General features: G+C 48.8%; 13 protein-coding genes across 13 annotated transcripts; 7 read left to right on the top strand and 6 right to left on the bottom strand.

The window, feature by feature from the left end:
• Positions 1 to 161: 161 nt before the first annotated feature.
• On the bottom strand, positions 162 to 1,451 carry N7509_004452 (CaiB/BaiF CoA transferase family protein; the record flags this gene model as incomplete). Its single annotated transcript, XM_056629089.1, has 1 exon — positions 162 to 1,451. One exon carries the CDS (start codon positions 1,449 to 1,451, stop codon positions 162 to 164), a length of 1,290 nt encoding a protein of 429 aa, XP_056491823.1.
• Positions 1,452 to 1,639: 188 nt separating this feature from the next.
• On the top strand, positions 1,640 to 3,073 carry N7509_004451 (acyl-CoA dehydrogenase family protein; the record flags this gene model as incomplete). The annotated part of the gene is made up of 3 exons (XM_056629088.1): positions 1,640 to 1,810; positions 1,865 to 2,015; positions 2,076 to 3,073. 3 exons carry the CDS (start codon positions 1,640 to 1,642, stop codon positions 3,071 to 3,073), a joined length of 1,320 nt encoding a protein of 439 aa, XP_056491822.1.
• Positions 3,074 to 3,591: 518 nt separating this feature from the next.
• On the top strand, positions 3,592 to 5,157 carry N7509_004450 (homoserine O-acetyltransferase family protein; the record flags this gene model as incomplete). Its single annotated transcript, XM_056629087.1, has 1 exon — positions 3,592 to 5,157. One exon carries the CDS (start codon positions 3,592 to 3,594, stop codon positions 5,155 to 5,157), a length of 1,566 nt encoding a protein of 521 aa, XP_056491821.1.
• Positions 5,158 to 5,691: 534 nt separating this feature from the next.
• On the top strand, positions 5,692 to 6,054 carry N7509_004449 (uncharacterized protein; the record flags this gene model as incomplete). Its single annotated transcript, XM_056629086.1, has 1 exon — positions 5,692 to 6,054. The coding sequence occupies one exon, from the start codon at positions 5,692 to 5,694 to the stop codon at positions 6,052 to 6,054; it is 363 nt and encodes a 120-aa protein (XP_056491820.1).
• Positions 6,055 to 6,339: 285 nt separating this feature from the next.
• Positions 6,340 to 7,017, top strand: N7509_004448 (uncharacterized protein; the record flags this gene model as incomplete). Its single annotated transcript, XM_056629085.1, has 1 exon — positions 6,340 to 7,017. The coding sequence occupies one exon, from the start codon at positions 6,340 to 6,342 to the stop codon at positions 7,015 to 7,017; it is 678 nt and encodes a 225-aa protein (XP_056491819.1).
• Positions 7,018 to 8,004: 987 nt separating this feature from the next.
• Positions 8,005 to 10,354, top strand: N7509_004447 (xylulokinase; the record flags this gene model as incomplete). Its single annotated transcript, XM_056629084.1, has 3 exons — positions 8,005 to 8,013; positions 8,551 to 9,060; positions 9,122 to 10,354. The coding sequence occupies 3 exons, from the start codon at positions 8,005 to 8,007 to the stop codon at positions 10,352 to 10,354; spliced, it is 1,752 nt and encodes a 583-aa protein (XP_056491818.1).
• Positions 10,355 to 10,553: 199 nt separating this feature from the next.
• Positions 10,554 to 11,221, bottom strand: N7509_004446 (uncharacterized protein; the record flags this gene model as incomplete). Its single annotated transcript, XM_056629083.1, has 2 exons — positions 10,554 to 10,877; positions 10,937 to 11,221. The coding sequence occupies 2 exons, from the start codon at positions 11,219 to 11,221 to the stop codon at positions 10,554 to 10,556; spliced, it is 609 nt and encodes a 202-aa protein (XP_056491817.1).
• Positions 11,222 to 12,061: 840 nt separating this feature from the next.
• N7509_004445 (protein kinase family protein) lies at positions 12,062 to 13,355 on the bottom strand (the record flags this gene model as incomplete). The annotated part of the gene is made up of 2 exons (XM_056629082.1): positions 12,062 to 12,459; positions 12,521 to 13,355. 2 exons carry the CDS (start codon positions 13,353 to 13,355, stop codon positions 12,062 to 12,064), a joined length of 1,233 nt encoding a protein of 410 aa, XP_056491816.1.
• A 1,300-nt stretch (positions 13,356 to 14,655) lies between these two features.
• Positions 14,656 to 15,129, top strand: N7509_004444 (uncharacterized protein; the record flags this gene model as incomplete). The annotated part of the gene is made up of 1 exon (XM_056629081.1): positions 14,656 to 15,129. The coding sequence occupies one exon, from the start codon at positions 14,656 to 14,658 to the stop codon at positions 15,127 to 15,129; it is 474 nt and encodes a 157-aa protein (XP_056491815.1).
• A 1,571-nt stretch (positions 15,130 to 16,700) lies between these two features.
• N7509_004443 (uncharacterized protein) lies at positions 16,701 to 19,889 on the top strand (the record flags this gene model as incomplete). Its single annotated transcript, XM_056629080.1, has 1 exon — positions 16,701 to 19,889. The coding sequence occupies one exon, from the start codon at positions 16,701 to 16,703 to the stop codon at positions 19,887 to 19,889; it is 3,189 nt and encodes a 1,062-aa protein (XP_056491814.1).
• Positions 19,890 to 20,278: 389 nt separating this feature from the next.
• Positions 20,279 to 21,262, bottom strand: N7509_004442 (DNA/RNA non-specific endonuclease; the record flags this gene model as incomplete). Its single annotated transcript, XM_056629079.1, has 1 exon — positions 20,279 to 21,262. One exon carries the CDS (start codon positions 21,260 to 21,262, stop codon positions 20,279 to 20,281), a length of 984 nt encoding a protein of 327 aa, XP_056491813.1.
• An 868-nt stretch (positions 21,263 to 22,130) lies between these two features.
• N7509_004441 (GPI anchored serine-threonine rich family protein) lies at positions 22,131 to 22,935 on the bottom strand (the record flags this gene model as incomplete). Its single annotated transcript, XM_056629078.1, has 4 exons — positions 22,131 to 22,515; positions 22,570 to 22,701; positions 22,753 to 22,831; positions 22,887 to 22,935. 4 exons carry the CDS (start codon positions 22,933 to 22,935, stop codon positions 22,131 to 22,133), a joined length of 645 nt encoding a protein of 214 aa, XP_056491812.1.
• Positions 22,936 to 24,438: 1,503 nt separating this feature from the next.
• On the bottom strand, positions 24,439 to 26,486 carry N7509_004440 (alpha-amylase; the record flags this gene model as incomplete). Its single annotated transcript, XM_056629077.1, has 8 exons — positions 24,439 to 24,463; positions 24,540 to 24,789; positions 24,843 to 25,059; positions 25,133 to 25,153; positions 25,219 to 25,242; positions 25,308 to 25,903; positions 25,956 to 26,363; positions 26,417 to 26,486. 8 exons carry the CDS (start codon positions 26,484 to 26,486, stop codon positions 24,439 to 24,441), a joined length of 1,611 nt encoding a protein of 536 aa, XP_056491811.1.
• Positions 26,487 to 27,101: the final 615 nt, after the last annotated feature.

The following is a 27,101-nucleotide window of genomic DNA, read 5'->3' as shown; positions in this document are numbered from 1 at the left end:
TGGCATGTACGACCAATTAATAGTTCAATTGCTCACAATTCCCCCCGGGGCGTTCGAGCCCGCCGTGAGGAATGTAGCGTAGGTTCTATCTCTTTCATGAAACCAGCTCAAATTTCGTAGCTTATCTAAGTCTATTGGCCACAAAATCAGAATATAGACAACTATTCTAGCCCTAGTTCGGCCAGAATGGCTTGATTATGCTCCCCGACCTTCGGAATTGATGCAATCTGAGCACCAAATCCTCCCTTATCAGCCGCATTGGTAGAACCTGGCGGGAGAAGAGTCGGGACAATCCCAGCTGGTGTCTGGACTTCCGTCCATCGCTCGCGGGCCTTGAGTTGGGCGTGGTTCCAAAGGCCTTGCATGTCATTAACATTGGCATTAGCAATTGAGGCCTTGTCAAGTCGCGCGGTAGTCTCTTCCGCTGTGAGTTTCGAAAAGCTATCACAGATAATGGCTTTGAGAGCATCGCGGTTCTGTGTCCGTAACGAGTTACTAGCGAATCGCTCATCTGACACGATATCGGGCTGAAAGAGGACTTCGGTGCAGAAGTTGGCCCACTCCCTCTCGTTCTGGATGCCAAGCATGACGGTTTGCCCGTCTCCAGTTTCGAATGGACCATATGGATAAATAGAGGCATGCGATGCACCCGCGGGGACTGGGCCAGCAGCACCTTCAAAGGCGTAATACATAGGGAAGCCCATCCATTCGACCATACTCTCAAGCATGGAAATGTCAATTTTGCAGCCTTGGCCGTCCTTGCCGCGCTGAATCAGGGCTGAGAGGATATTGGTGTAGGCGTACATTCCTGCGGCGATATCCGCAATGGAGATCCCCACCTTGGCGGGCTCCTTGCCAGTACCAGTCACAGATAACATACCAGCTTCACTCTGGATCAGAAGGTCGTATGCCTTCTTGTCGCGATATGGGCCATCTTGACCGTACCCGGAGATGTCGCAAACAATCAGGGAAGGGTGTTTCCCCTTTAGTGACTCGTGGGAAAGGCCTAATCGCGCAGCAGCACCTGGAGCCAAGTTCTGAACGAGCACATCGGCCTTCTCCAATAGCTTCATCAACGTGGAATGGTCCTTTTCATTCTTTAAATCGAGTGCCAAACTCTCTTTTGATCGGTTGGTCCAAATGAAGTGGGAAGCTTGTCCATTCACACGTGTGTCATATTGTCGGGCAAAATCACCAACTCCAGGTCGTTCAACCTTGATGACACGGGCGCCGAGATCGGCCAACTGTCTTGTACAGAATGGTGCAGCAATGGCCTGTTCCAAACTCACAACTGTCACACCCTCTAGAGGCGCTGCACGGTGACCACCTGAAGATGTGGTTGAATATTGGAATTTGAAATGTTGACGCGAAGGAGGGAGAAGAGAAGAAATGGCGGGGCGGAGGGACGCCCTCAAGGGATACGCTCCACGAAGAAGTGCGAGTCCCCTCATATTGCGAGAATATTTAAGAAATAAAAAATAAAAATATACAACTGATAGAGCAGTAGTCGGCAGTCTGATTCTTCATGCTCTATTTGACTCCCCCATTGCTCTAAGTTTAATAAGCGCCATGCGCCCGAACAGCCGAGTCGGCTATATGCTCGGTTACATGCAATTCGTCGACATCATTTAAGACCAGCATGCAGACCGGCGAATTAACGACAACCAACAACATTTATACATCATGTCTCGACCACAATGGCAGCGATTACTTCGATCGGGCTGGGCAGCAGCTTCGCCATCCCTACAAGCCTCCAACGCTGTGCGCAATCGCCTGCCAATGCGCTCGGCCTTTTCGACCTCGGCGCGACGTGAATTGATGGAAATGACAGGCTTCACAGAGGAACAGTTGACTGTTCGCGAAGCCATTTCCCACATTTGCTCTAAATTCCCAAACACGTACTGGCAAGAGCGCGATCAACTTGAAAAAGACCCCAAAGAGTTTCATGCCGCATTGGCTAAGGGACGGGTGGCTGGGAATTGCCCTGCCCGAGTCGCACGGAGGAGCTGGATTGGGTATGTTTCTTGCTGAAATGATCAGAAATGTGATGAAACAATACTGATAATGAATCATAGGGATTTCTGAGGCTACAATGATGATGCAAACCATTACCCAGTCTGGCGCAGGAATGGCTGGAGCACAGGCCATTCACGCCAATGTCTATGCCACTCAACCACTGGCCAAATTCGGCACCAAAGAACAGTTGGAGACGACAATCCCCAATATTATTAATGGCACATGGAGAACCTGTTTCGGTGTCACCGAGCCCAACACCGGTCTCGAGACTCTGAAACTCTCGACCCTGGCCAGCAAGAACGCTGATGGATATTCCGTCACTGGTCAAAAGATTTGGATTACTTGCGCGCAGGTCGCATCCAAGATGATCCTTCTTGCCCGAACCACTCCGCTGGAGGAAGTGAAGAAGTCCAGCGAAGGTCTCTCCCTGTTCTGCATCGATCTCAACCGCGACCAGCCGGGTCTCGACATGCGCAAGATCAAGAAGATGGGCGGTCGCGCTGTCGATGCCAACGAGGTCTTCTTCGACAACTACCAAATCCCCGCCGACACCCTCATTGGAGAGGAAAACCAGGGATTCAAGATCATCCTCCACGGAATGAATGCCGAGCGATGCTTGTTGGCTGGTGAAGCACTGGGTCTGGGCTACGCCGCTCTAGAGAAGGCATCACAGTATGCTCAAGAACGAGTTGTCTTTGGTCGACCTATTGGTCAAAATCAAGGTGTCGCCCATCCTCTCGCCGATGCCTATATGAAGCTGGAAGCCGCTAAGCTGGCGACCTACCACGCAGCTCGTCTATATGACACCAACGATGGGTCGGTGCCCTTCCACTCCATCGGCGTGGCCTGCAACAGCGCCAAGTACCTGGCTGCAGAAGCTGCTTTCACAGCTTGCGAGCGGGCCGTGCTGGCTCATGGGGGTATGGGATATGCTATGGAGTATGATGTTGAACGGTACTTGCGTGAATGCTTCGTGCCTCGGATCGCTCCTGTCAGTCGGGAGATGATTCTGAATTATGTCAGCGAGAAGGTTCTGCAATTACCTCGTAGCTACTAGAGGAATGTTTCCATCCATGTATTCCATGGACACAGACCAGCATGTATTTTAGCGAATGAAATAGTTTCAGGTGCATGAAATATGAAGTACTAGTTAGTTACTAGTGCTACTACTTGTATGAAAATAGTACTACATACATCCTTCCTTTTTCAACATCGTCACAGAACTCAAGCTCTTACTAGGATAGAGCTTTACTAAAATCACCTTTCTGTAGGCTAAATGAGCATTCTGTATTTGAATTCAACTTTCTTTCCTCTTGCTGAACCTTGGGAAGTATAAGAACTCCCAATCGGGCAATGCGAACCCGAAGGCGGGGAATCCGCGGGGAGCTCCGACCAATCAGAAGTCAGATGCATGACGCCATGCTGGAAAGTGCCACCGCCTTCCTTTTGAGGATAGATTTTGGCCTGACCTTTCGGGCGGCAACTTGATTGATAACCATCTCATCCTCCGAGGGCATTTGTAACTCTTCAATTGTTATTCTCCTCTCGAATCTCACCGGATATCATTATCCCACAATGCGTTCGCTCCATGGAGCTCTCCGCAATGCATCTCGCTCCGTGCGAGTCCCACAATGGCGACCCAGCGACTCGTCCATCCTCGCCGCAGCCCGTCGCCCGTTGACACTGTCGCAGTCGCAACTGAAATACACTGGCTCTCTGCGCCTTTCCTCGACTAGTGCCGCGTCTAGAGACTCTTCCAACCCAGCCATGTCCTTCCCATGTCTAGATGCGCAAGAGGCACGGTCCGCACTGCTCTCCGCCCGCTCGCTCGAATCCGGCCCCGAACCCTCATACACCGCCGGAGAACATGAACGGTTTCACAGCGATAAACCAATTCTGTTGGATTGGGGGGGAGTCCTGCCAGAATTCGATATTGCATACGAATCATGGGGTCAGCTCAACAGCGACAAGAGTAATGCGATCCTCCTACACACTGGCTTGTCCGCGTCAAGTCATGCTCACAGCACCCCCTCCAACCCCAACCCCGGATGGTGGGAGAAGTTCATAGGTCCCGGACTGCCGCTCGATACCGATAAATACCATATCATCTGCACAAACGTTCTAGGTGGCTGCTTCGGTTCTACTGGACCCTCATCCACCGACCCCTCCGACGGGGAACGCTATGCGACCCGATTCCCGATCTTGACTGTAGACGACATGGTACGAGCTCAATTCCGCTTGCTCGACGCGCTTGGTATTGAGAAGCTCGCGGCCTCCGTGGGCTCCAGCATGGGAGGTATGCAAAGTCTGGCCGCTGGCGTTCTCTTCCCGGATCGCGTGGGGAAGATTGTCAGCATCAGCGGTTGTGCACGCAGCCATCCTTACAGCATTGCGATGCGACACACCCAACGCCAGGTTCTTATGATGGACCCCAACTGGGCACGTGGCTTCTACTATGATTCCATTCCCCCTCACTCCGGCATGAAGCTTGCCCGAGAGATCGCAACCGTCACTTACCGCAGTGGCCCCGAGTGGGAGAACCGATTCGGACGCCGCCGTGCCGACCCCAGCAAGCAGCCAGCACTGTGCCCAGACTTCCTGATTGAGACCTACCTCGATCATGCCGGTGAGAAGTGGTGCCTGGAATTCGACCCGAACAGTCTTCTCTATGTGTCCAAGGCCATGGACCTGTTCGATCTCGGCCACGCTCATGAATCAGAGACCCGACGTCGCCGTGCTGAATCCGAGTCCCGCATTGCCAAGGGAGGCATCTCACCCAATGTCTCTGACCCCACCTGCACTCTCACCCTCCCCGACCAGCCCTACGAGGAACAACCCGAGGTAACTGCCTCCATTCCACCCACAGACCAAGCTGTCCCCGGCAGCACCGATGGACCCCCACGCGACCTCGTCGCCGGCCTGGCCGGTCTCAAGAACCACGAGGTCCTCGTCATGGGAGTGGCCAGTGACATTCTCTTCCCCGCATGGCAGCAGCGTGAAATCGCCGAGACCCTCCGCGCAGGCGGTAACCAAACCGTGAAGCACATCGAGCTAGGCGAAGATGTCTCGATGTTTGGACATGATACATTCCTTTTGGACTTGAAGAATGTCGGGGGTCCGCTGGGTCGGTTCCTGCAGTAAAAGTGATGGCAATGATGGATCGCTGTAATTTGTGAATGTTGTACATACCTCGCACCGACGATGAAAATAATGCATAGGCGGGCGTTTCTATGATTTGCGCACGCTGCTCCAATCTATTTACTTAGGACAATGGCTAGAGTCCTATGTCCTGCGGGCTTTTTCACCTGCTACTACTCCACTGCTATGGATATCTAGTTCCTTTCAGCTCAGCCCCGGAGATATCATTCCAATACTACCCATTTTCCATTGTGATCGCCTCTCTCACATCCACCCTTACTCTCTGTATATACACTATCCAGATATTTCCATATAATCCTTACTTTCATGCCAGGTGGTTCTGAGATTCTCTGTTGTTGAGGTGCGGTGCTCTAGGCATTCGCTGCCTCAGGCACCAACAGGCTCCTTCCCTTTGTAAACAATGGGATAGCTTCAAGTTCAATTTCCTCTCCTCTCTCTTCTTTCAGTTTATTACCACTATCATTTTATCCGAGTCTCTCTCCTGTCCTCATCCTCCTGCAATACTCTATCATCACGATGGACCGCCTGCCACCGGAACTACTTCTTATGATCGGAGAGCATATCCAAAGAAGCTCTGACTCGCAAATCACCCTGCACTCACTAAGTCTCTGCTGTCGTCATTTCCATGATGTATTCGAATCTATGCTCTACCACTCTTTATCGCTCTGCTCTTTCTCCGTCAAATACGCTCACTTGATTGTGCGATTATGGCGAGACCCAGAGATTGCCAGCCAGGTTCGGCGATTGAAAATGTCCTGTGAGCCTGTATCGGATTACCAGGAGTCAGTGGATCAATTAAAAGGGGACCCTGAGGTCGCATCCTTCATTCAAAACGCACTGGACGAGATATTTACGCCCGAAGAGGTGTTCGACAGGTGAACCTGGGAGGAGAAGTTTGATGACAAGAACCGTTGCGCAGAAGCATGGCTGGGACTACTGCTTGTCCGAACGAATCACCTCGAAACAATCGAGTTCGGTAATGAATATTCTGAGATAATGTTGGATATACTACACAAAGCCGCCAGCCGAAAATATCCTTTCCATGAAGCTCCCCCATTTCCATACTTGGAAGATGTCCGAGGGTGTTCAGACTCATGGATTAGCTCCGGTTTTCTCGCGCCCTTCTTCTACTTTCCTGCCGTTCGCACAATATACGTCTCACGCATGGTTGAATACCCGATTGTGGATCACATGTCGCTCGACAAGACCTACAATTCAAGCTCGGTTCGGCAGATAATCGTTGACGAGGCCTATTGGTCTCCGGGTGTGTTGGACTGGCTTGTCCTGTGCACGAAACTCGAGCATTTCTCTATCAAGATGGAGTTTGAATCACATCTGGATGAGATACTTGACTCTGAAAAGTTCGATGCTTCGCTATTTCGCAAGTTGCTTCTTCCTTCCGCCACGACGCTCAGGACTCTTCGTATCTGTTATGGCAAACGGTACAGAGATCAATTGGAATATCAGGACGCCGAAGATGTTCCTTTTGGGACATTCAGTGACTTTGTTGTCATGGAAGATATCACGGTTCGGCATTCTCACTTGATCGGCCGTGTCAGTCACGACTCTACTGATCATTGGGATTCAAAGCCGCCTGCTAAGATATTTCCCCGCTCTCTCAAACGAATCGAAATTACAGACGTGGTTGAGGGCCATCAACTACAGTTAGTATCGCAGCTTTCAGAGCTGGTTGAGGGGAGTTGTTGTCCGAATCTTGAAGCAGTAGTGTTGCATCTCGATATCCGGGAAGAATATACACTCATCGATGAACTGAATTGCTTCAACCTTGAATGCGAAGCCCGGGATATTGTCTTGAACGTTCAAGTGCAGTATCATTATTAGCACTGCAACTATTTGTTTGCTAGATGTTGCGAGTTGTCATAATGGCGCAATCACATGAGGACGCCTTTATCTAGTCTCACCTTCGCCTTCATTGAACCTTTCTTCTTCAACCTTCGGGGCTTTAATTTCATGCGATCTTCCAAGTTTCATCCCCATATCTCTTCTTACTACTAGTAAATAGTATCACTAGTAACTGCTGTACTACTAAAGCGGATGACGCACTGGAACGAGAGTGTTCTTATCAACTATATGATTATATCTCAACTTCCTTGCCATGCTTGTGCATGAATGATCACATCCAAACAGGTAAGACCATCCATCATTTCATGTACTTTCTCCACACTTCCAATGATGTTCTCTTGTTTCTACAGATGGAAATGAAAGTGAAAGTGAAATTGGAAATAACTTCATTCGAGCAAGATGATAGACTGTTTTCTTTCCTCTGCGCCATACTCGTATTCAAGTTGCCAAGCCTCGCAAATCACATAATGTTGAAGCATTGATCGTCTGAGAAATCTAGCGGTGGACAGCATGGTGATTGACCTTTGCAGGCCCCCGACGCGGCCAGTCCTGTTCAAAAAGGAATTCCCTAAAAACCCATCGGGGACGGAGGGCCAAGCAACGATACACCTACCTGGAATGAAGAGACGACAGACCCGGATAGAGGAGTTTTTCCCAGACAAGAAGGCCCGAATTTAAAATTATGGAGTTGTTTGAAACCCTAATGCGTTGATGGCACTGATACGATCCCAAACTCCAGCCCGAGAGTCTTGAAGCCGTGGAGCAACTACAGTTCCGATGCTATGAGGCGGGAATCATGTTTCGTTATTTCTTCCCGGGTAGTAGTGCAAAAGCTAACCGTTTGGTTGAGTTGGCTTGGACTCGGATACAATAGAGCCGTTCAAGACTCCAAGTTCCAAGTTTTAATAAGGATGCCATGTTGAGTATATACTCATACCCAACAAACAGATCTGGACAAAATCTCATATGTCGTATGTATCTTGAGCATTTTTTCCTCGTTCCCCATTCCCCATATTTTGTGCTGTGGGGCAGACTATTCATAGTACTAGCTACTACTAACTAGTAGTATTCAACCGACATTTAGCAGAGACATCAGCAATTTAGCCGGACAGCTCCGATGCCCGAGTGCCGAGTGGAGCAGAGCAGAGCCTAAAAGGGAAAAATAAGAAGAACCCAGAAAAGGGAAAGAATACGTCTTACTATTTTACTACTAGTATACTGACTATAGTTAACTAATAACTAGTATACTATACTAGAATAGTATACTACTGCAGCCGGAGTAGTGACCCCCGTGACCCCGTGACTCCGGCTAAAAGAGCAAGTTCAACCCGAAGTGGTGGAGCTTTGACATCATCCCGACTTAACTTGATCGGCCTTCCACCCCGCGATTGACTTGCCTCAATTAATATCTTCTATTTCCCTCCAGGGCTCCTCCTAGTCTTACACTTCTTCTTACCTACATTTCTCTTTTCCCCTGATTTGCTCACAATTGCCAACTGTGAGCTCTCACAGTACCAGTCGACATGTCGCAATCCCCCCCTCTACATCGGTTTCGATCTGTCAACCCAGCAACTCAAGGGCCTGGTCGTTAACTCCGATCTCAAGGTCGTCTACATTGCCAAATTCGACTTCGATGCCGATTCCACCGGTTTCCCCATCAAAAAGGGTGTACTGACGAACGAAGCCGAACATGAAGTCTTCGCTCCGGTCGCATTATGGCTACAGGCTATGGATACCGTTCTCGAGAGTTTGCGCAAGCAAGGGCTAGACTTCAGTCGGGTCAAGGGGATCAGCGGTGCGGGACAACAGCATGGAAGTGTCTACTGGGGCAATGAAGCAGAGAATCTCCTTCGCGGCTTGGATGCGTCCAAGTCTCTTCAAGATCAACTCCCCGCCGCCTTCTCTCATCCCTACAGTCCCAATTGGCAGGACTCCAGCACCCAGAAAGAATGCGACGAGTTCGATGCCGCCCTTGGTGGTCAAGAGCAATTGGCCCAGGCCACTGGAAGCAAGGCCCATCACGTAAGAGCCGCACCACATGGCATGAACTCCGGATAAAGCTAATTGAGGCTTCCTTCTCTAGAGATTCACAGGTCCCCAGATTCTCCGCTTCACGAGGAAGCACCCCGAAGTGTATAGCAAGACAGCCCGAATCTCCTTGGTGTCCTCATTCATCGCCTCGCTCTTCCTCGGTCAAATTGCGCCTTTCGATATCTCTGATGTATGCGGGATGAACTTGTGGAATATCAAGAAGGGTGCCTACGATGAACAGATCCTCAAGCTGTGCTCCGGCAAGTTCGAGCTCAACGATCTGAAGCAAAAGCTGGGCGAAGTGCCCGAGGATGGAGGACTACACCTGGGCTCCGTCCACCCATACTATACACAGCGCTATGGCTTCAGCCCTGACTGCACAGTGATTCCAGCTACCGGCGACAACCCAGCCACCATCCTTGCCCTCCCTCTCCGACCTTCCGACGCGATGGTATCTCTCGGAACCTCTACAACTTTCCTCATGTCCACCCCCAGTTACATGCCCGACCCCGCCACCCACTTCTTCAACCACCCCACAACGGCGGGTCTCTACATGTTTATGTTGTGCTATAAGAACGGCGGCCTAGCCCGCGAGTACGTGCGAGACGCGATTAATGATTCCCTCAAGGATACCCCCGCCCAGCCCTGGGCCAATTTCGACAAGATTGCTCTAGAGAGCCAACCACTAGGACAAAAGAACTCAGCCGATTCGATGAAGATGGGTCTCTTCTTCCCGCGACCGGAGATCGTTCCGAACCTCCCATCCGGCCAGTGGCGCTTCACCTACAACCCCGAGACAGGCGACTTACAAGAAACCACGTCCGGATGGACCGCCCCGCACGATGAAGCGCGCGCCATTGTCGAGAGTCAATTCCTTTCCCTCCGCCTGCGCTCCCGTGGTCTGACTACCAGTCCCGGAAACGGTCTCCCCGCGCAACCACGCCGAGTCTACCTGGTCGGAGGTGGATCCAAGAACGAAGCCATTGCCAAGATCGCTGGCGAGATCCTCGGCGGTGTGGAAGGTGTCTACAAGCTGGACATTGGAGATAATGCATGTGCCCTCGGCGCCGCGTACAAGGCTGTCTGGGGAATGGAGCGTGCGCCCGGTCAGACTTTCGAGAACCTCATCGGGCAACGGTGGCAGGAGGAGCAGTTTATCGAGAAGATCGCGGATGGATACCAGAAGGGTGTTTTTGAGCAGTATGGCAAGGCTGTTGATGGATTTGAGAAGATGGAGGATTATGTTGTGCAGCAAGTGCTGGCCAAGCGGATTGAGACGGTATAGAGGGGAGTATACGGAGTATATCGATGACTTCCATGTACTTATGGTAATTCCCGACTTCGAGTCAAGGCACATAGATAGCCTGCTTATAAAAGCGATCTTATTATGATTGAGTTGATGCATATTCTCTCGAAACACTACTAGTAGCATGTCCTTGGAATTGGCACGGCACTGAAGAGAGCCTCAACGACGATACTATCCTTCACTCCCAGTTCTCCAGACGCACATGCTTAACCTCAGTATTCTTAATCACCGACCTTGTCTTCGCAAACTCCTTCGACAATTCGGACTTATAAAACTCATGATGATGCTCGACCGAATTCCATCCACTCAAAAGAACAAACTCTTCATCCTCACCCTCCTTGTCAATTCTCCAACCTCCAAAGCAGGGATGAGGAGCCGTGAAGTTTTCCAAATCGGACAGACCCGCTTTAAAGAGACGATCAAATTCCTCCTTGTTCTCTTTTTCAATGAAGCAGCGGGCCACTCTGATGACTGGTGCTGAGACCGGGATAGGAGTAGAGGGCTGTGAGAGAGCGTCAGTTTCATTCCAGTTCCTTCCTGTCATTTTATATCTAAACTCACATCAACATCCAAATGAAACATATACCCAATATCTACTTCATCCTTCAACTTCGCAAGAAGTCGCTGATTAATCTCTGAGGTCACCCATTCACCACAATGCAGGGCCACCGACTCCCACCCACCCAGCAAGAAGAAATCACTCCGATCATCCAAGGAGCGCAGGAAATTGACTCGATGGCCGGAGTACTGGGATTGTTCCTGTTGGGCTTCATGAAAAACTGCCTTGAGGGGGTCCGATGGTGTGGGGGTCTTGAGGTGGAGTAAGGCGATCTCCGTGACAGGCATGGTCAGGTTGGTGATGATGAATGAGGTTAAATGGATGGAATCGTTCTTCAGGGCTTTTAGAAAGTTGTCAATTTTAATTGATCGAGATACCCAGATGTCGGATGTTCCAGCTCCTTTATACCTGTACTAGTACGATCTTCGGCCCCCAACTTGAAGAAGCTCAGGCAGCGCCGTAGTACGTATTACGTATCTCCGCTAATATTCCGCTAATTTGCAGGTGGAAGCTTATTTCAGGCATCGAAGGGGTACGTCAGCGATCTAGTCTAAGTATCACTTGTAGCAGTACCTTGACAGGTTCCTTTCGATTCGACCTTGGAAGTCTATACTAGTATATTGTAATCCTAGTATACTATCCCTAGCCATTATGGCAGTGGCTCGGGCTCTTGTGGCTATTTTACTAGCATAAACTTTACTGAGTCGGTTATTACCATTATACAGCGGCACCTGGTTCTAATATTGTCGCTTAAATTCTGACAATTGCTCCTATACTTTCGACTAAAGGACACCGGAAATAGTCCCCCACTACCTTCTTAGCCAGCCTAGACTGGCATGCCATCAGGGCAACCTCATATTGGCAATATGAATTAAGCCAGAGTAGGTCTTGACGAGGTTCTAAGTTCGTTTTCAGGACGTGGTACAGTCAAATTGTATTAGTAACTAAATACAGATCCGGGGGGGTATCGTGACACTACTAGTAGCAGTCCTAGTATCACATTCAACTGTAAGGCGTCAGGGTAAATTAAACCCATTCATACACTCATCGATCTAAACTATATGAAGTAGGCCATATGAATCACTTTCCTAGTCTACTTCCAAGGTTTCCTTCGTCGCCAAATCCAATTATTGAACCCTGTCATCCCATTTGGCTCCATCGGTATCGTTGGACCATTCATCCGCACTGCCTTCGGCTGTTCCTGTTAACTTGCACCATTGCTTGTAATATTCAAACATAGATATGCGCCTTTCGACAGGTTGGAGCGCCTGCGCAATCAAACCGGTCATTTTGAATGCAGTAGGATACTTAACAGACGAATCAACTCCACATGCTCTAAGCTCCTTAATCAATTTCCCTTTCAAGTCCTGTTTCGAGCTAGCTTGGTCACCACGGGTGTAAGCCATCAAATCCTGCCGCCTGTCTGGTTGTGTATAGCGTAGGGTAGGGTTCATAATATCAAAATGCATCCAAGCGAGGGAATATACATCTGCTTGATATCCATTATATGCGTCGGTGTCAACCTCTTGGATGAATTGTCAGCTGGGGCTCATTTCTAGTTCAGAGTTCCCAACATTGAAACTTACCTGGCGCTTCGTATAAAGGTGATCCGAATGCCGTGCCTTGATTGCCTGCTTGAAGCACATCGTTCCTGATTGCATGGTCATAATCAATGAGCTTATATTCACCATTGCAATCGCTGAACATGATATTTTCAGGCTTAATGTCACGATGAGCTATGCCTGCGGCATGAGTGTCCCGTAATCCAAGAAAAGCCCCTTCCATCATCTTCGACGTATAAGCCTTATAATCAGCACCTTGACGCTTTGTGATATCCTTGGCTATCTCTTGGAGCGTCGAATCAACGTCTGACTGGAGCTGTTCCATCAGAATTATGGACTTTTTATCAGATGGCTGCCAGAAGATTCCGTAAACCTCTGCGACGTTATCACTATCGATTGACTTTTGCAGGATTGCCCCATTCACTGCGACTTGTCCATTGGCCGCTGACTGTTTCGCGGCGCCTTCCTGGTCCGAGTCGCCGTTGCGAGATTTAAGCGAGCCTTCATAGACAGTTCCATAACCCCCCGAGCCCAGCTCATTTCCAAGCTTCAATTGGGCGTACGCCTTGTCGGCATCCTGGAACTGGTCCGCTGAATTTGCAACGTGAAAAATCCTATTGCTGCCATCCTCCCAAATATAATTTGCTTCCGAGTATGACGGGTCGTCAGAGCGCTTCTGAAGAAGGGTGTGGTTGTATAACGAGTCGGATGACTGTGATAGTGTACGAACGTTTGATTCCAAGTGGTAGGACGATGGATATGGAGTAGATGGAAGGGCAAAAGTTGGAACAGAGCAGATCCACAAGATAAAAGAAGAAAGAATCCAGGTCAGACGGAACCACATCGTGGAAAGATGCATTTTGAAGGAAAACTCTCAGTGGCGTGAAAGCCAATGTCGAACTGCTTAAGCTGAATTCTTTATAGCTTCTACTCGGCTTTCCTCGCTAGCCCCAAATTTCAAGTGATACTGGCCCCAAAATCAGTCTTTGCTCAAAGTGGCTTCAAATTGTGATCTGCTCCGTAAGGATGGCCCCAGATCAGCTACGGTTCTTTATTTAGAAAGTAGTCGTACCATAATGAAACTGAAACATATCTACCTTTTCATTCCACTAAATCACCCCCCTTCTATACAAACGAACAAGAAAATCTTAGAGATTATGGTTGCGCTCGTTAGAGTCTGTTAGGCACCCTAGCATCCTACAAAACTGGGACTTTTGCGGCTGTCTGTGTCAATATCATCGTGCTCTGTTCCTTGAATCAACTATCTATATCAATTTGTAATAGCTCAAGATACTGCACGATACTACGTAACTCATAAGGAAACAATGTCCACTGTGATCAGGCTGCTGCATGTACGGCCCAGTCCCATTTGCTGTATTTAGAGAACTCTCGGCAGGACGGAGTAAAGAATACTCGAACTAGTCAGTATGTGGGGCGTGAAAGGATTGCCCAGGAACGATGCCAATCAACTACAAATAACCTCCACCTAAGGCTGTATTCAGCAGGATAATTTGCGCGAGCATGAATATTTCACTGTTGAGATATCTGCTTTTTCCGATTTTCCCCAGGGCTTCATTTCTTCTTCCCATAATCATTGTGATAGCAAGATACATTGCCAATCACTTACTACTGAATGCACATTAATTTACTAACCGATTGCGTTGCAACTCCACAAATTCGCCCCAAGCTGCTCCACAGTGAAAATGGCGCACCCCTGGCCCCATTCCCTCTGGCCCCAACCCCGGCACGATCCGTGGCCCTTCTTCACGAAGCGGGAAAAAACAGGACAAATGATTTCGCAAACTGATTACAGGTTCCTGGAAAAAAAAAATCACTCTCAAATCCGAATCTGGTTGGCCTTTTCTTCCGGCTTCTATTTCCAAACATTCAATTTAAACCAGACACTTCTGAACTGAAGGATTATGAATTGCCCGCATCCAAGGTCAGTGTCATCCAATGCTAGCTCGGAGTTAGTCATGACAAAATATCTGATACACAGTAGTTTGCTAGCTGGCCTGCCTCAAGACTGCTGGCTGTTAATTCTCAATGAGTTATCGCGCAATGATGTTATCTCGCTCTGTGCTACCTCTCGAGACCTGCGTGCATCATCAGAGGAGACTTTATACCGTCACATTTTCATTAATTGGATAAATCCTCCAATGGACCGGGTAGTTTCTCTACTGGGGGCTATTCTGCACCGACCTCATCTCGCTACCTACGTTAAGCACGTTGAGATTCTCCCGACAATTCTATTCGATCCATTATATGATGCATATGGGGAATGGAAACCGTCCCCGGTTTGGAAAAGCGAGGTGAAATCCTCGGGATATTTTCGAAAGGTCGCCGAGATGGCAAAGAACCTTGTTTCCATAGCGCATTTTCCCTCGTCTCAGGATTGGGTGGTAGCCATTGAGGGAGGAGACCCATATGCCCTTATGACGCTTTTCCTCTCGCAGCTTGGTAACCTCCGAACACTCCGTTTGGACTTCACTTTTGTCTGGCAATCTGGATGGCCAGGGAGAATGTTGACCCATGCATTATCGTCCGCACAACATGGATTATCCCGATTTTCTCACCTCGCGGAGGTTGAATATGGGGTTAATGCCCCCGAGACCCCCTTTTTTGAGCGATGAGGCTGAAGATTATATGGATGGATTGCCAAAGTGCAATCCTGATCAATTCCGGGCCTGGTTCTTTCTACCATCTTTGAAATCTCTAGAAATTTGGCTTCAAAGCCTTGATGGGGTTCTTGATGAATTTGCATCTCGACAAACCCTAGCGCGGCTGGAGCGGCTTGTTCTCACTCATGTTGCTGCTAGTGAAGAACAAGTTGGTCGACTCTTGTCTTTAACTGGATCGATTGAATTCTTCCACCTGGGGCTCGTCTATCATATCTTTCACGTACCCCGTCTAGAGCCTCTTGCTCAAGGGCAAGCTCTCATAAGAGGATTCACACCTATTGAACTGACTCTGAAGCACCTGTCACTTGGGCTCCAATACTATCCAAAGGCAGGCCCTGAAATTTGGAACAAGGGTAATCCACAGCCCCTTTTGGATCCGTTCCAAAGGATTTTGAAACATTTCACGGCTCTTGAGTCTGCGGAACTACCTATCAGTATGCTATTTGGATGGCATCAAAACAAATGTCCAGATATGTCGCAGCTGTTACCAGGCAGTCTCCAAAAGCTCTGCCTACGTACAGATATGATCATTGTTGATGGCAATGAATGGCATCTTCCCTTCCTCATGAATACTCTGAGATGCTCTATCTCTTCCTTTCAGATGGCTGCACCATGTCTAACACAGTTGGCTGTGCGCCTGTTCGGAAGCATATCTGGGTCAACATGCCGAAGACAGATATCGGCATTCAATACATTCACTGCGGAAAATGGGATTAATATGAGCCTCAGACTAATTCGTGATTCTCTTCCGCCAGGTCTTTGGACAGGGAGTAGAGATTTGAAGGAATGGGTACCTTGGGGTACTCCATTCGAGGTCAAGGAACAACTGCGTGAAAAGGTGAATCATCTCAGGCTGTTATAATGATACGTATGCTATATGATCAGGCGAAGGGTGAAATTAATTTTAACCTTTATCCTTATTTTCTTCGTTATACTTTGATATAATCATTTTGGGCGAGGTTGTCACTATTTTAGATTCTATGGTAACAATGTACGCACTAGCACTCATTCATACATCATCAATAACCTTCCATCCACTGTGATTAGAGCATACTGAAGTTCCAAGGTTTCTATATGCCTTTTCCCTAACCGTCCATGGCCTTCGTTCTTCCACACTAGTACTATAAATGTGCAAAAATTCAACATCAGATGCTGATCGAACAATTGCTATTAAATTAAGTCTGAATTAATCTCTACTAGTTACAATTGTATACTATAAGTACACTAACTAGTAACTAGTAACTAAACTGTATGATGCAGAGTGTTTGTTGTGTTTCTGCCTGAGGCCACCGCCCTCTAAGCGCCTCCAACTTCAACTCCAACCATCTCCAACCAGCTTCAAGTTGATCCCCCCAGGATTCAAATTCGCACAATTAACACTCTCTCTTCAACTGGTGCTTGGCTCTAGCTCTCTCTGCGATATGGTATAGTGTTCCTCCGCCTACATGCGCACCCTCTGCTACTTATAATTACATTCGCGCTAATCGTGATCCCCGTCCTTAGCCGTGAACGCCAACTTCGCCATGTCCGACGCGTCGTTTTTATATCGAAGTCGCGTTTTGCGACCAAAGAAACCGAGGAATATTCCTTTTGAGGCCGAACAGCTCCTGTACCGCTTTACTGCTGGCTCCAGGCATCCCCCTAAGGGTCAATCCGATTGTTTCTTTGCGACAAATCTTTGGGATAGTACTAGTAGTACACCCACACTCGCGCCATGGAAAGAAGCCCCCAATATTCAGACAACAGAGAACCGCACCACGAGTACTGCGGACTGGAATACTAGTACTAGTGTTATTCAATCCCCTTCTTCGAGTTTCGCCTCACCAACTGTTCCACCCAACGTCCCATCCCCATCCCCCGTCGCAACTGTGAACGCCAACTCTCCATCACCCTCACCTCGTCAATCCCTCCCATCTACTGCTTCTACCCCTACCTCCACTCTGAGTCCCTTATCAACGCGACCGCCTGGCAATGAAACACCTCGCCAAGCTCCAAGGGACCAGCTTCGAAAGACTGTTACCGTCAGCAACGCCAATCAGATGACCCCGGCCAGGATAATAGAGTATCAACCCCAACGAGCAGGCAGTTCTCGACAGAAAAAGGCTTACCCTCGACCGACTATAACCCCCCAGCTCACTGCCCCTCGACCCACCACCCCTCGGCCTATTGCCCTCCGACATACTCGCGAACGAGACTCTTCCTCAGAATACCAGGCCCACCAGTCGTCCAGAGCCTCCTCGGGCTCTCCCGCGCCGATCCCCAAAGACTCTCCTCCCCGGCGTTCCAGCCGCGCCAGGAAAGACCCAATCACCTATAATGTCCGCGCACTAGTCGGGCTTGAGTTGGAACCAGCAGAGGCCTCGGACAGAAATCGTGGCGATGGGGCCAGCAGCGGAGCATCATCTCCTAAACCATCAAATGCCTCATTGGTCCCTTCGGCCCCCGTGGACTCCCAAGTCCCGCAAAGTATAGGCAGCGGGTCTTTGCGCCAACGACCGAGCATTGGACACCTTCTCCGCAATAGACAACAAGGCCGATTCATAGGTAATTCCTACTACAATCATGCCTATAACGATAGGCTCTCGGAGTTGACCCCTTGGCGAAGCTGGAAGGGAGCCTCAAATGATATTACCAGCATGGCATGGTCACCGGATGGTACTCGTTTTGCCGCCGGAGCAACGACACACGGTGGTGACTATAATCGAGGCAATAACTTGGTGTTAGGGGATTTGACACGGAATTCACTCATGGAACTTCCCGACCACTGGATACGTCGTGAAAATCCAACCAGCACGCAGGACCCGCGTCTTTTTGCAACGGTCTCCTCCACGCAGTGGGTCGGGGAACAGCTCTATTCCGCGAGCTTCGACAAGACGGTAAAAATTTGGGATATTGGGCATGGAGCTTCCTGTGTCCGAACACTCACCCATGACGCTCAAGTTGAGGTCATGGCGGCTTCAAAATATTTACCGCATCTACTCGCCACTGGAACCAAGAGCGGCTTCCGCCTCTGGAATTTGGGCTCATTGGTGTCTTATCAAAACCTACATCTTGCTCGCTATTCCGGTCAGAAGAACGTGGAATTATCCCCTACCAACCTTATCTGGGGAAACACGCCTGAGACGAGGAACCTCCTCGTTGGTGGTATGGTGCAACGGACCGATGACGCAGAGGATATTCACGTGGCACGTTATGGGCATTTGGGCATGTGGAAGCTTGAAGAGTCATCAGTGACTACAATAAAGCTGAGTCCAGACTCACAGAACATTTTCGACATCAAGTGGCATCCCTCGATGCCCACATTTGCGACGGCGAGTTCAATGAGAGACCACAAGTCCTATCCTCCTGGGTCGCAATCACTCGTCAACGTTTATAGCTACAATCCCTCCGCAAGTAAGGCAATCCACAGCCACTCTTTTGCCTGCCCGGCTGTGGACATCAACGAGACTACCTTCTGTCCATTTGGATCCAACCATATGACTGCTAGCTGCACGGATGGGAGTACTTATGTGTGGGATGTTCGCAACCCGAATGCACTACTTCACAAATTACGGCATGGCGAGGCAGATTACCCAGTTAATCACGAGATTCGCCGGGAATATGCGGACGTAGGTGTTCGGGCTGCTTTATGGGGTACATCGATCGACCAGTTCTACACAGGTGCATCTGATGGCTTTCTCAAGCAATGGGACATCCGACGCGCCACTGAGGACACCCTGGTTTCCGACGTTGCAAAATTCAACGATGGACTCATGGGTGCTGTCTTTTCGCCCGACAATGCCCATCTTCTTGTGGGTGATAATGCAGGTGGGATCCATGTCTTGTCTTCTGGTCCTTGTGCGGACCCTGAACCGGGGCTCTTCAATTTCGAGTACGCACCTGTTGAAGAGGAAGCTTGCGACAACCAACCGGAACAGCCTTCTGAACTGACAGGAGTAGCAGCTGCGCGTCAGCTGTTGGAATCATGCCAGTTGACCATGGATCCGCTCTATGGACCGGTACAAGGCCCTAAATACTCCGGTCCCTTTGCGCGGTGGCCACGAGGCCTTGATGCTGATGAGCCAGCGGAAAATGTAGCGCATGCACCCCTCCTAGAAGAACACCAGCTTCGCCAGTTCCAAGGGCCGCCAGTGGAGGACCGAAATGGTCTGGATGAACATTCCAGAAAGGAGTTGCAGCGGGTATTCAACCTTGCTCATGCTAGCAATGATCCGAGGAATGCTCAGCCAGCACCTCCTCGGCCAGCACTCTCTCAACCATCCGAACCTCAACTGACAGCCGGCCAATCTACTGGCCCTCAAAATACCTCGCAAAAGCGGAAGCGCGCGAGCTCTCATGTATCCATCGGTAGTAATGACAAAGAGTCCCATGCTCCTGTTCCCAAAAAGGCAAAACGGCTAACCCCGAGCGACGAGCAAGACAAGTCCGTCGTGCAGCTGATACAGGCCGACATCATTGACTTGACTATTTCGGACGATGATGACGACGGACCGGTTACACCAAGCCGTGTCAACTTGCCCCCTGCCCCCAACCCTACCACCTTCAAGTTGGAAAGCCCTGAAGAAGTTCCGCAAATCATTCCTGATAATATTTCTGACGATATACCCAACGACGAATTGGTGGAAATGCCTGATGAAGCGCTGGAAGATGACTATTGGTGGCCAGACAGCCGGCAGGTAGATGCAAACATCCCGCGCCGAACTGATGACTAGTCCGATGATCCATTGGCCTTGGATAGATTGTTGTTGGCATTGCTTTTGTTTGATTTTGTGCTTATCTTGCACTTCTTGCACTCACGTAACTGCGTATACCCCCACCGATACCTCGCGCTTTTTAATTTGATGGCAATCATTTAAATGCTAATGACTTTGGTATTCAATTTAAGGGTCGGAATTTCCGGACCCTAAATCATATCCATGAATTTAAGTCGACGATTTGGATGAACCCATGAGGGTTGAACGCCCGAACTATGCAAGACTCAAGTCCTAAATATACAAGGCCATCACGGCCAAAAAAATAGTATCGATACACTTGGAATGGCAAAAAGACATATAGTCTCGCCCCTAACTACTCCTACCCTTCAACTCTCCCCGCGTGACTCTTAGCGCTTCTTCTGAGCATTGTTGAACTCGCGAACGGTGATTTCGCACTTAACCTCCTGACACAACCTCTTCCTCCGACCAAGGTCCAACTTGGACGCAAACTCCAGACCAGACGCGCGCTCCACCGCCTCAAGAGGAACCTCGAAATCGGAAAGACTCTTGTCATTCGGAATGCGAGCATTGGGCAACACAAACGCACCAAGAGCAACCTTGCTCGTAGGCGAATTGGATCCATCCTCAGCAAAGATAACCTTGTAGAAATGGGTAGGAACAGCAACATTAGGCGGAGTACCAATAACCTCATAGTTGACGCGCCACTTTCCATCAGGATCGCGATGAGGCAGATAAAGCGGGCCCGTCACGATGCGAACAGAAGGGTAACGACCCGTCAACTTGCGACCAAAGTCCTCAAAATGCGCCCAGTAGTCGCGATTAAAACCCTCGCCGACCTGGGGACACATGTTGCTGAGCAAGAAAGTGCCGTCCATAGCATCCTGAGACCATTTCGCGTCCGCGGCAGGCACTTGATGGCCGCGATCGTAGCCGGAGCGGAAATAGTCGGCCAGTTTGGCGCGAAAGATGGCTGGGATGGAGATGTCTTCTGCGAAGGTGCTGTGTTTGCGGTCTGCGTTCTTCATGGCCAGCGATTCAGGCGTGATGTGTTCGGCGACCCAGGATGGGTTACGGGTTCGTCGGTCATAAGCGCCGTGTAAGGGGAGGGTGTTGAGTTCGTCGGCAATTGGGCCGGGGAAGCCATATTGGAGGATACCAGCTGGATCGGCGGGGCCGGTGGCCTTGGTTGCGAGGGTGGGAGTTGGGATTGTGGAGGGTACTTTGGCGGTGCCAGTGGGAGGAGGAGGAAGTTGTTGTTGGTGCTGTTGTTGCTGAGGCCGATTTGGTTTGGAGGAGTACAGTAGTGCCGTGACACCGGCGCCAGTGGCAGCACTGGCCGCAGCGATGACGGCGAAAGTGGCCTTGGACATTATCGCTGATATCAGGACAGCTGAATCCCGCAAAAAAGCTGGAGGTCGAAGGGAGGAGGGAGGAGGGAGGAGGGAGAAGGAAGTTGGAGTTGAAGTTGAAGTTGATCTTGTTGACGGAGAAAAAAGAAATGCGGAGAGTCACGGGCCAATCAGCAGTCACATGCGGATATCACCAGACAACCTCACTTGATGAAGTATTATTTGCTAGTAGTTTTACTAGTATTCATTGGTAGGGTTGCATTTAGAAGATCATGTATAACCTTGAATGAGTCATGGGACAATATCTAAAGAGGGCACCTGCCAGCAGGTGGTTCTGGTTTTATAACTTGCACTATACTAGTACTAGTACATTCGGGATATATATATGTGGATCTGGTACCTGACTCGAACCAGGAACCAGGAACCAGTGCCAGTGTCCACCGGCACCATGATTGTTCGAAGCTCGAAGTTTGGAGACCACCTAGGTAGTACCTAGGTACTGCCAGGTCAATCACAGAACTATGAGGGTACTACTGGTATGAGAGCCCTGAAGGGATTTGGGGCCAGACAGCAACGGGAACCCTGGGATGCCTGCACATAAGCTTTGGAGTGTACATTCAACCGATCATTCGTCTAATAGTATCAAATTAAATTAATAAGAGAAGGCTAAATCTTGAAGACTAGTCAGCTGTTGAAGAAAACAGCATTCGCATCATCTCAAGACATTTCTCTTTGGTTTTCAGCAGCGTACAGGTAGAACAAAAGCAGGGGAAACAAAAGAAATCTAAGAAAAACAAACAAGCCTCCAACTCATCGCTTGCATTTTATACGCGCGACCATCCCCATCCGAGAGCTGAGTCCAGCCTCTCAGTATTCCGTTAAATATCCTTTACAGAGCAAAAGCCAAGGCACCGGCGAAGACTCCAGCAATGGCCATGGGGTGAGCGACAAGGGAAGCGCCGCCATTGGGGACTGTAGTAGGGGTAGCCGAGGAAGTTCCAGTCACAGAGCCGGAAGCAGAGCCACTGGAGGTAGTGCTAGAGCCAGCGGAAGTGGCAGTGGTGATAGCAGTACCATCGGAAGTGGTCTTGACGAGAGTTCCACTAAGAGTAGTATCCTTGGTCGAAGCGCCAGTGGTAGTGGAAGAGGAGGAAGAGGTGATGCTGGTAGAAGAGGAACTGTGGGAGTCACCGGTCACGTTGAACTGCTGGGACTGTGCGAGGATTCCGGTGTTGAGCTTGGCGTCGGAGAGCAGGTTAATTTGGTAGCCATGGCTATCGGCAAGTTAGATTTGAGTCATTCTGAGCAGAGAATCCGGAGCACTATACCCAGCGGAGATATCAAGGTCGTCGACGGTGTAGGATCCCTTGGAGGTATCAATGCCAGTCGCAATCTTCTTCTCGACACTGGGGTAGATGGCGTTGTTCACGAGGTAGATGTCGAAGCTCGAAGGGTCGGATCTTTTAAGAGTTTAGTCGTCCATTCCCAAGGTCAATTAGAAAGAAACATACTCAACACTAGACCACTTCACGACGAAGGACTTTGAAGAATCAATTTCGGCTCCTTTCTTGGGCTCATCCACGGAAAGAGCTGATAAAGTAAGCATTCTCATACCGTCCTTCAACCCCAGTCATGCCTAACTTACCGGCAACAGAGACGGCCAGAGGGGCCAGGGCAACAATGGACCAGCGCATGGTGATTGATATTATAGATGAAATGAAGAGGGGAATTTAGTAGGGTCGAACGGTGTGTAGTTATTGTGAATCGAAAGATGATATCTTGAACAGTGTTCGGGAGACCAAAGTTATAAAGTACGAACCAAACCCAGTGGTGAATAAAAATACACAAAAACGCCTAAAATAGTTTTCGGAAAATTTTAGTCAACTCTCACAACCTGTTCTATAATTCTCATCCTGTGAACCACTATGCAGTATCCTCTGATCCGTCTTGTTCGGTACCTGATGTCTCTAAGATGTCTCTGAAGCAAACTGGACCCTGGATGGGGAACCGTGTCGCCCCAGTGGAAAAAATACGGTACTCGCCCCAGCCAGGCAGTATTCAGTCTCATTTGCCCCGGAACGAAATCCCTAGAGAATCAAGATTGACTGGCCAGTCCATACGCCTTCTGATGATAGAATACATGCCTACATACTCCGAACTTTGCTGAGATTGACATGGCATTCCAACTAATCGCGGAACCCTACCACTTAGGGCTTAGTAGTATTTCAACGGTTGTTTCAAGACAGAGCCTGTGTCAGACGGTGTAATCGCGTATTTCCGACGTGAGTGGCGCGAGTCGGTGAAAGGATGTGTCACCGGAGTTCCTCTCTGTATGTAACACCCACCACCACCATGACTTTGCCCCAAGGGCCCGTACATGGTATGAAAATAGCCACTTAGGGTATTGTGTATCAAAACAAGTTTCCATACGAACTCGAATTATTTAATAATTATTTAATTGTTAGGTATAAACCCCAAAAAGGAAAAGCTGTTTTTATAGACTCCACCGAATCTCGCCCTGCCAAGACAAGATCCGCCGTTGATAAAAATAGTCGGCTTAAAAGTCGGGCCCCGATCGCAAGCAAAGGGAATGGTTTTATTGGAGAATATCCTTCCAGATTTATTCAAAGTATAAAAAATAGGAACAATTTGAATAAATCGGGGAAATTCAGGCCGAAGTAGGTAATAGACTATTCCTAAGCAAATATAGAGATAATCTCGGGGAGCCAAGCCCGCGAGATCTACGTGCTATAAGGCGCCATCTCGATTGGCCATTTACCGCCCAAAGCCACAGAGATTCCTTAGCGGGTGTCCTGATACACAAAATAAGTTACGGGCGCCACACATGGCTATCGATGGTGAGAATCTGTTTTTATTGGCTCATACTGAGACATGCGTGAATCGCTTTACTGCACTGCAGTTTCGGATCACCGGCGGTCAAGCCACATACGGAATTTTCCCGAGCTTGGACCGACCAAGTTTCGATTCGAAAAAATGTCTTACTCTCTACGGCCGTATATGCGGGCTAATTATGCGACATTCGGCATACATCTCTCACCCGAATTATGCGATCGATCTTGGATTGACTTTTTATTACCCATGATTTGTACAGTTCCTGAAGTAAAGAAAACTAGTCCTTGATGCTACATTTACCCCCTATTACATTAAGATCGAGTCCGACATCCAACATAAGAACATTAGAGCTCATAAATATTCGAGGTTCTATAAAGCCAGAGTTAGTGTAAAAAATACCGCAGAATACTAGGTGTTCGGCTGGAGTAGGAATAACCCAACGTACAAGTTCATTTCCAAGTGATCTCGTCGCACAGCAGTAGCTTCCACCCAAACTCCAACGCATGAGGCGTTAATGGGGAAATTGCCATAGCCTCGTTTGTCGATAACGACTCGCTTGTCATGGTAGCCTAATATATCTATCCACTGTGTGTTCGTATACTGTCTACCAATGAACATGCATTTTCTGCTTCGGCCGCCGTTGCTGATAAGACAGGCCAGGCCGGAGTGATTGGCGTTTCCGTAGCGCACGAACCCTGCCACCTCATTAGCAACCATGATAACAATACGAGGGCTGAGCAACACGAACCAACACAATTTGGCTCATCGAAGTAATTTTCTTGCTCTCCATAGGCGTACTGCTTGCGTGCTTGCGCCAAAAGTGGGAGCTTTCCGTCGCATGCCGGCGCCCTTGAACCTTCGACGTTCAGTCCATACATATCGCCGTAGAATATACAGGGAAAGCCATCTTTTCGGAGAAGTATCAGAGCATATGCGGCTAGTTTGAATGACGAGGCGACAGGTGTCTGGACAAATATTAGCTTTTCCCAGCACCGTGACCGTACCAGGTCTAATGTGACAAGTGACGATTCAGCTTACCTCGAGCATTTGCCCAGGTTGCTTTTGATTGTTAGCTAGGTTACTTGGGACAAAAAAAAGGACCTCTGGTTAGATAAGGTACATACCGTGTCATGGTTCGCAACAAAGGTCTTTTTAGAAAAAAAAAAGATTAGCAGTTGCAATAAAACAATGGCTTGTCTCATCGGTATCTTACCACCGCATGGCCTGGCTTTGATTGTACCAGAGTATCATTGAAGATGGTACGTAAGTCTGCGTATGGAGTTTCTGAAATTGTTGAAAACTTCTTTAGAAGAGGCACATCGTATGCCATAGCCTGATAGTCAAGGTTCTCCAAATAGTCTTGTATGTCAGACACATTAGGAGCCCAGTATTCTCCTATCACGAAGAATTTGGGATTGGAGTTATCTCGAACGTGTTGAATGAACTTCTTTTGAAACCGAGTTGAGAAATGTTTCGCAGCATCGAGTCTCATTCCACTGATGGATAAAAGGTTCGTGATCCAGGAACCCCAGTGAAGAAGATCGGCGCAGACTTCGGGGTTCGAGTGTTCAAGATCGGCAAACATGAGGTAGTCATAATTTCCATTCTCTGTTGAAACATCTGACGCCCAGTCCTTTTCAGGCCCAAGTATTTTATAAATGTCGTTCGTCTCCAGTTTCTGGTCCCAATCGACACCTGTGAAGTGTTGCCAGTGATATTTCATGTTACTATACTTGTCTCCGCGACCGGAGAAATCAAAGCCTGTCCAGCCATGAATTTCTTGCGGGCTGGATATATCTTTGTTTCTTTCTGTAAATTGATGGTTAGTCGGTTCAAAAATAGTTTTTCATGATGAGCGTACCTTTCGGGTCAACGGCAATGGCTTGGAAGCTTTCAGAATAGTCCGCTCCGGCTTTATGGTTCAGAACAGCATCCCAAATGATGTTGACTCCAAGAGATTTCGCATCGCGTATCATCTCTTGAAGTTCTATGAAGCCTCCCCATTTGGTCGAAATGGCGCCTTTTTGATCAAATTCTCCAAGATCGAAGAGGTCATAGATATCATACCCATTCCCGTTGGGGTCCATACCCTTACAACCCGGCGGGATCCATATGTGATCAATACCCATCGCTTGCCATTCTGGAAGTAGACATTTCAAGCGATACCAATGGCGCTTATCCGAGGGGACATGCCACTCGAATGCTTGAAAAATGAGTGAATTATCTAATGTATTCCATGAAGGTAGTCGGTCTAGGAATCTTGCTGCGTCTTTGGATATGTCAAACAAATATCAAGCCACAATGTGCTCCAAAAAGTCTTACCTTCTTTTTGCTTCAGTGCCCTTTGTTCGTGTCGGCGCCGCGGGCTGAAACATGAAAGAAACGATGACATTTTGGTGCTGTAATTAACAACGCATGAAGTTAACACTCGATATGGGGAAACAATCACAACCTGGCATATATCTTCGTATACCGGATAGCAATGTGGATACTCCAAGTGGCCCATGGCATTGGTCTCAGGCTATTTTGAAAAATTCCTAAATAGATCACCGTTACTGTTTTTTTTCCAGGGTCCTGGAAGTGGACGGGTTGGTATTGTGGGGCGTAGAAAATTCGATGAGTGGACCGCTCCATAACTACGGAGTACAATTCGAGTTTATTGTATTTTACATGTCTCGGATGTCTCCATTACCGTTACAATACGTTTGCGGTCACCGGCGGAACATATGTGAAAGGAGCCCTAAGTTGGTGCCTATCCTTGGGCCAACAGTTTGGGCAGTCGAACAGTTCCAAAGTCAGTTTACGCCATAAATGCGTAAGAAGACATATTTCGATCGAATATCATTCTGTACTTGTAATGATAGCCGGCGGCGCAGAATTGCCTGATTCGAGGAACCGGTTAAAGATGAGATTCCAGGCCTTGTGTTCAGTAATTAACCTTCAATTCCTTTTTGAAAATAAAATGCGAACCCTTCCACGAGCTGCGAAATTTAGAGACATTGCAGTT

The sequence above is a fragment of the Penicillium cosmopolitanum genome, assembly GCF_028827165.1.
Source record: "Penicillium cosmopolitanum strain IBT 29677 chromosome Unknown utg000005l:1.0-4006212.0:1.0-4009387.0, whole genome shotgun sequence".
NCBI lineage: Eukaryota > Fungi > Ascomycota > Eurotiomycetes > Eurotiales > Aspergillaceae > Penicillium > Penicillium cosmopolitanum.
Note: the sequence above shows the minus strand (reverse complement) of the source record. Positions and strands in the feature narration are given on the sequence as shown.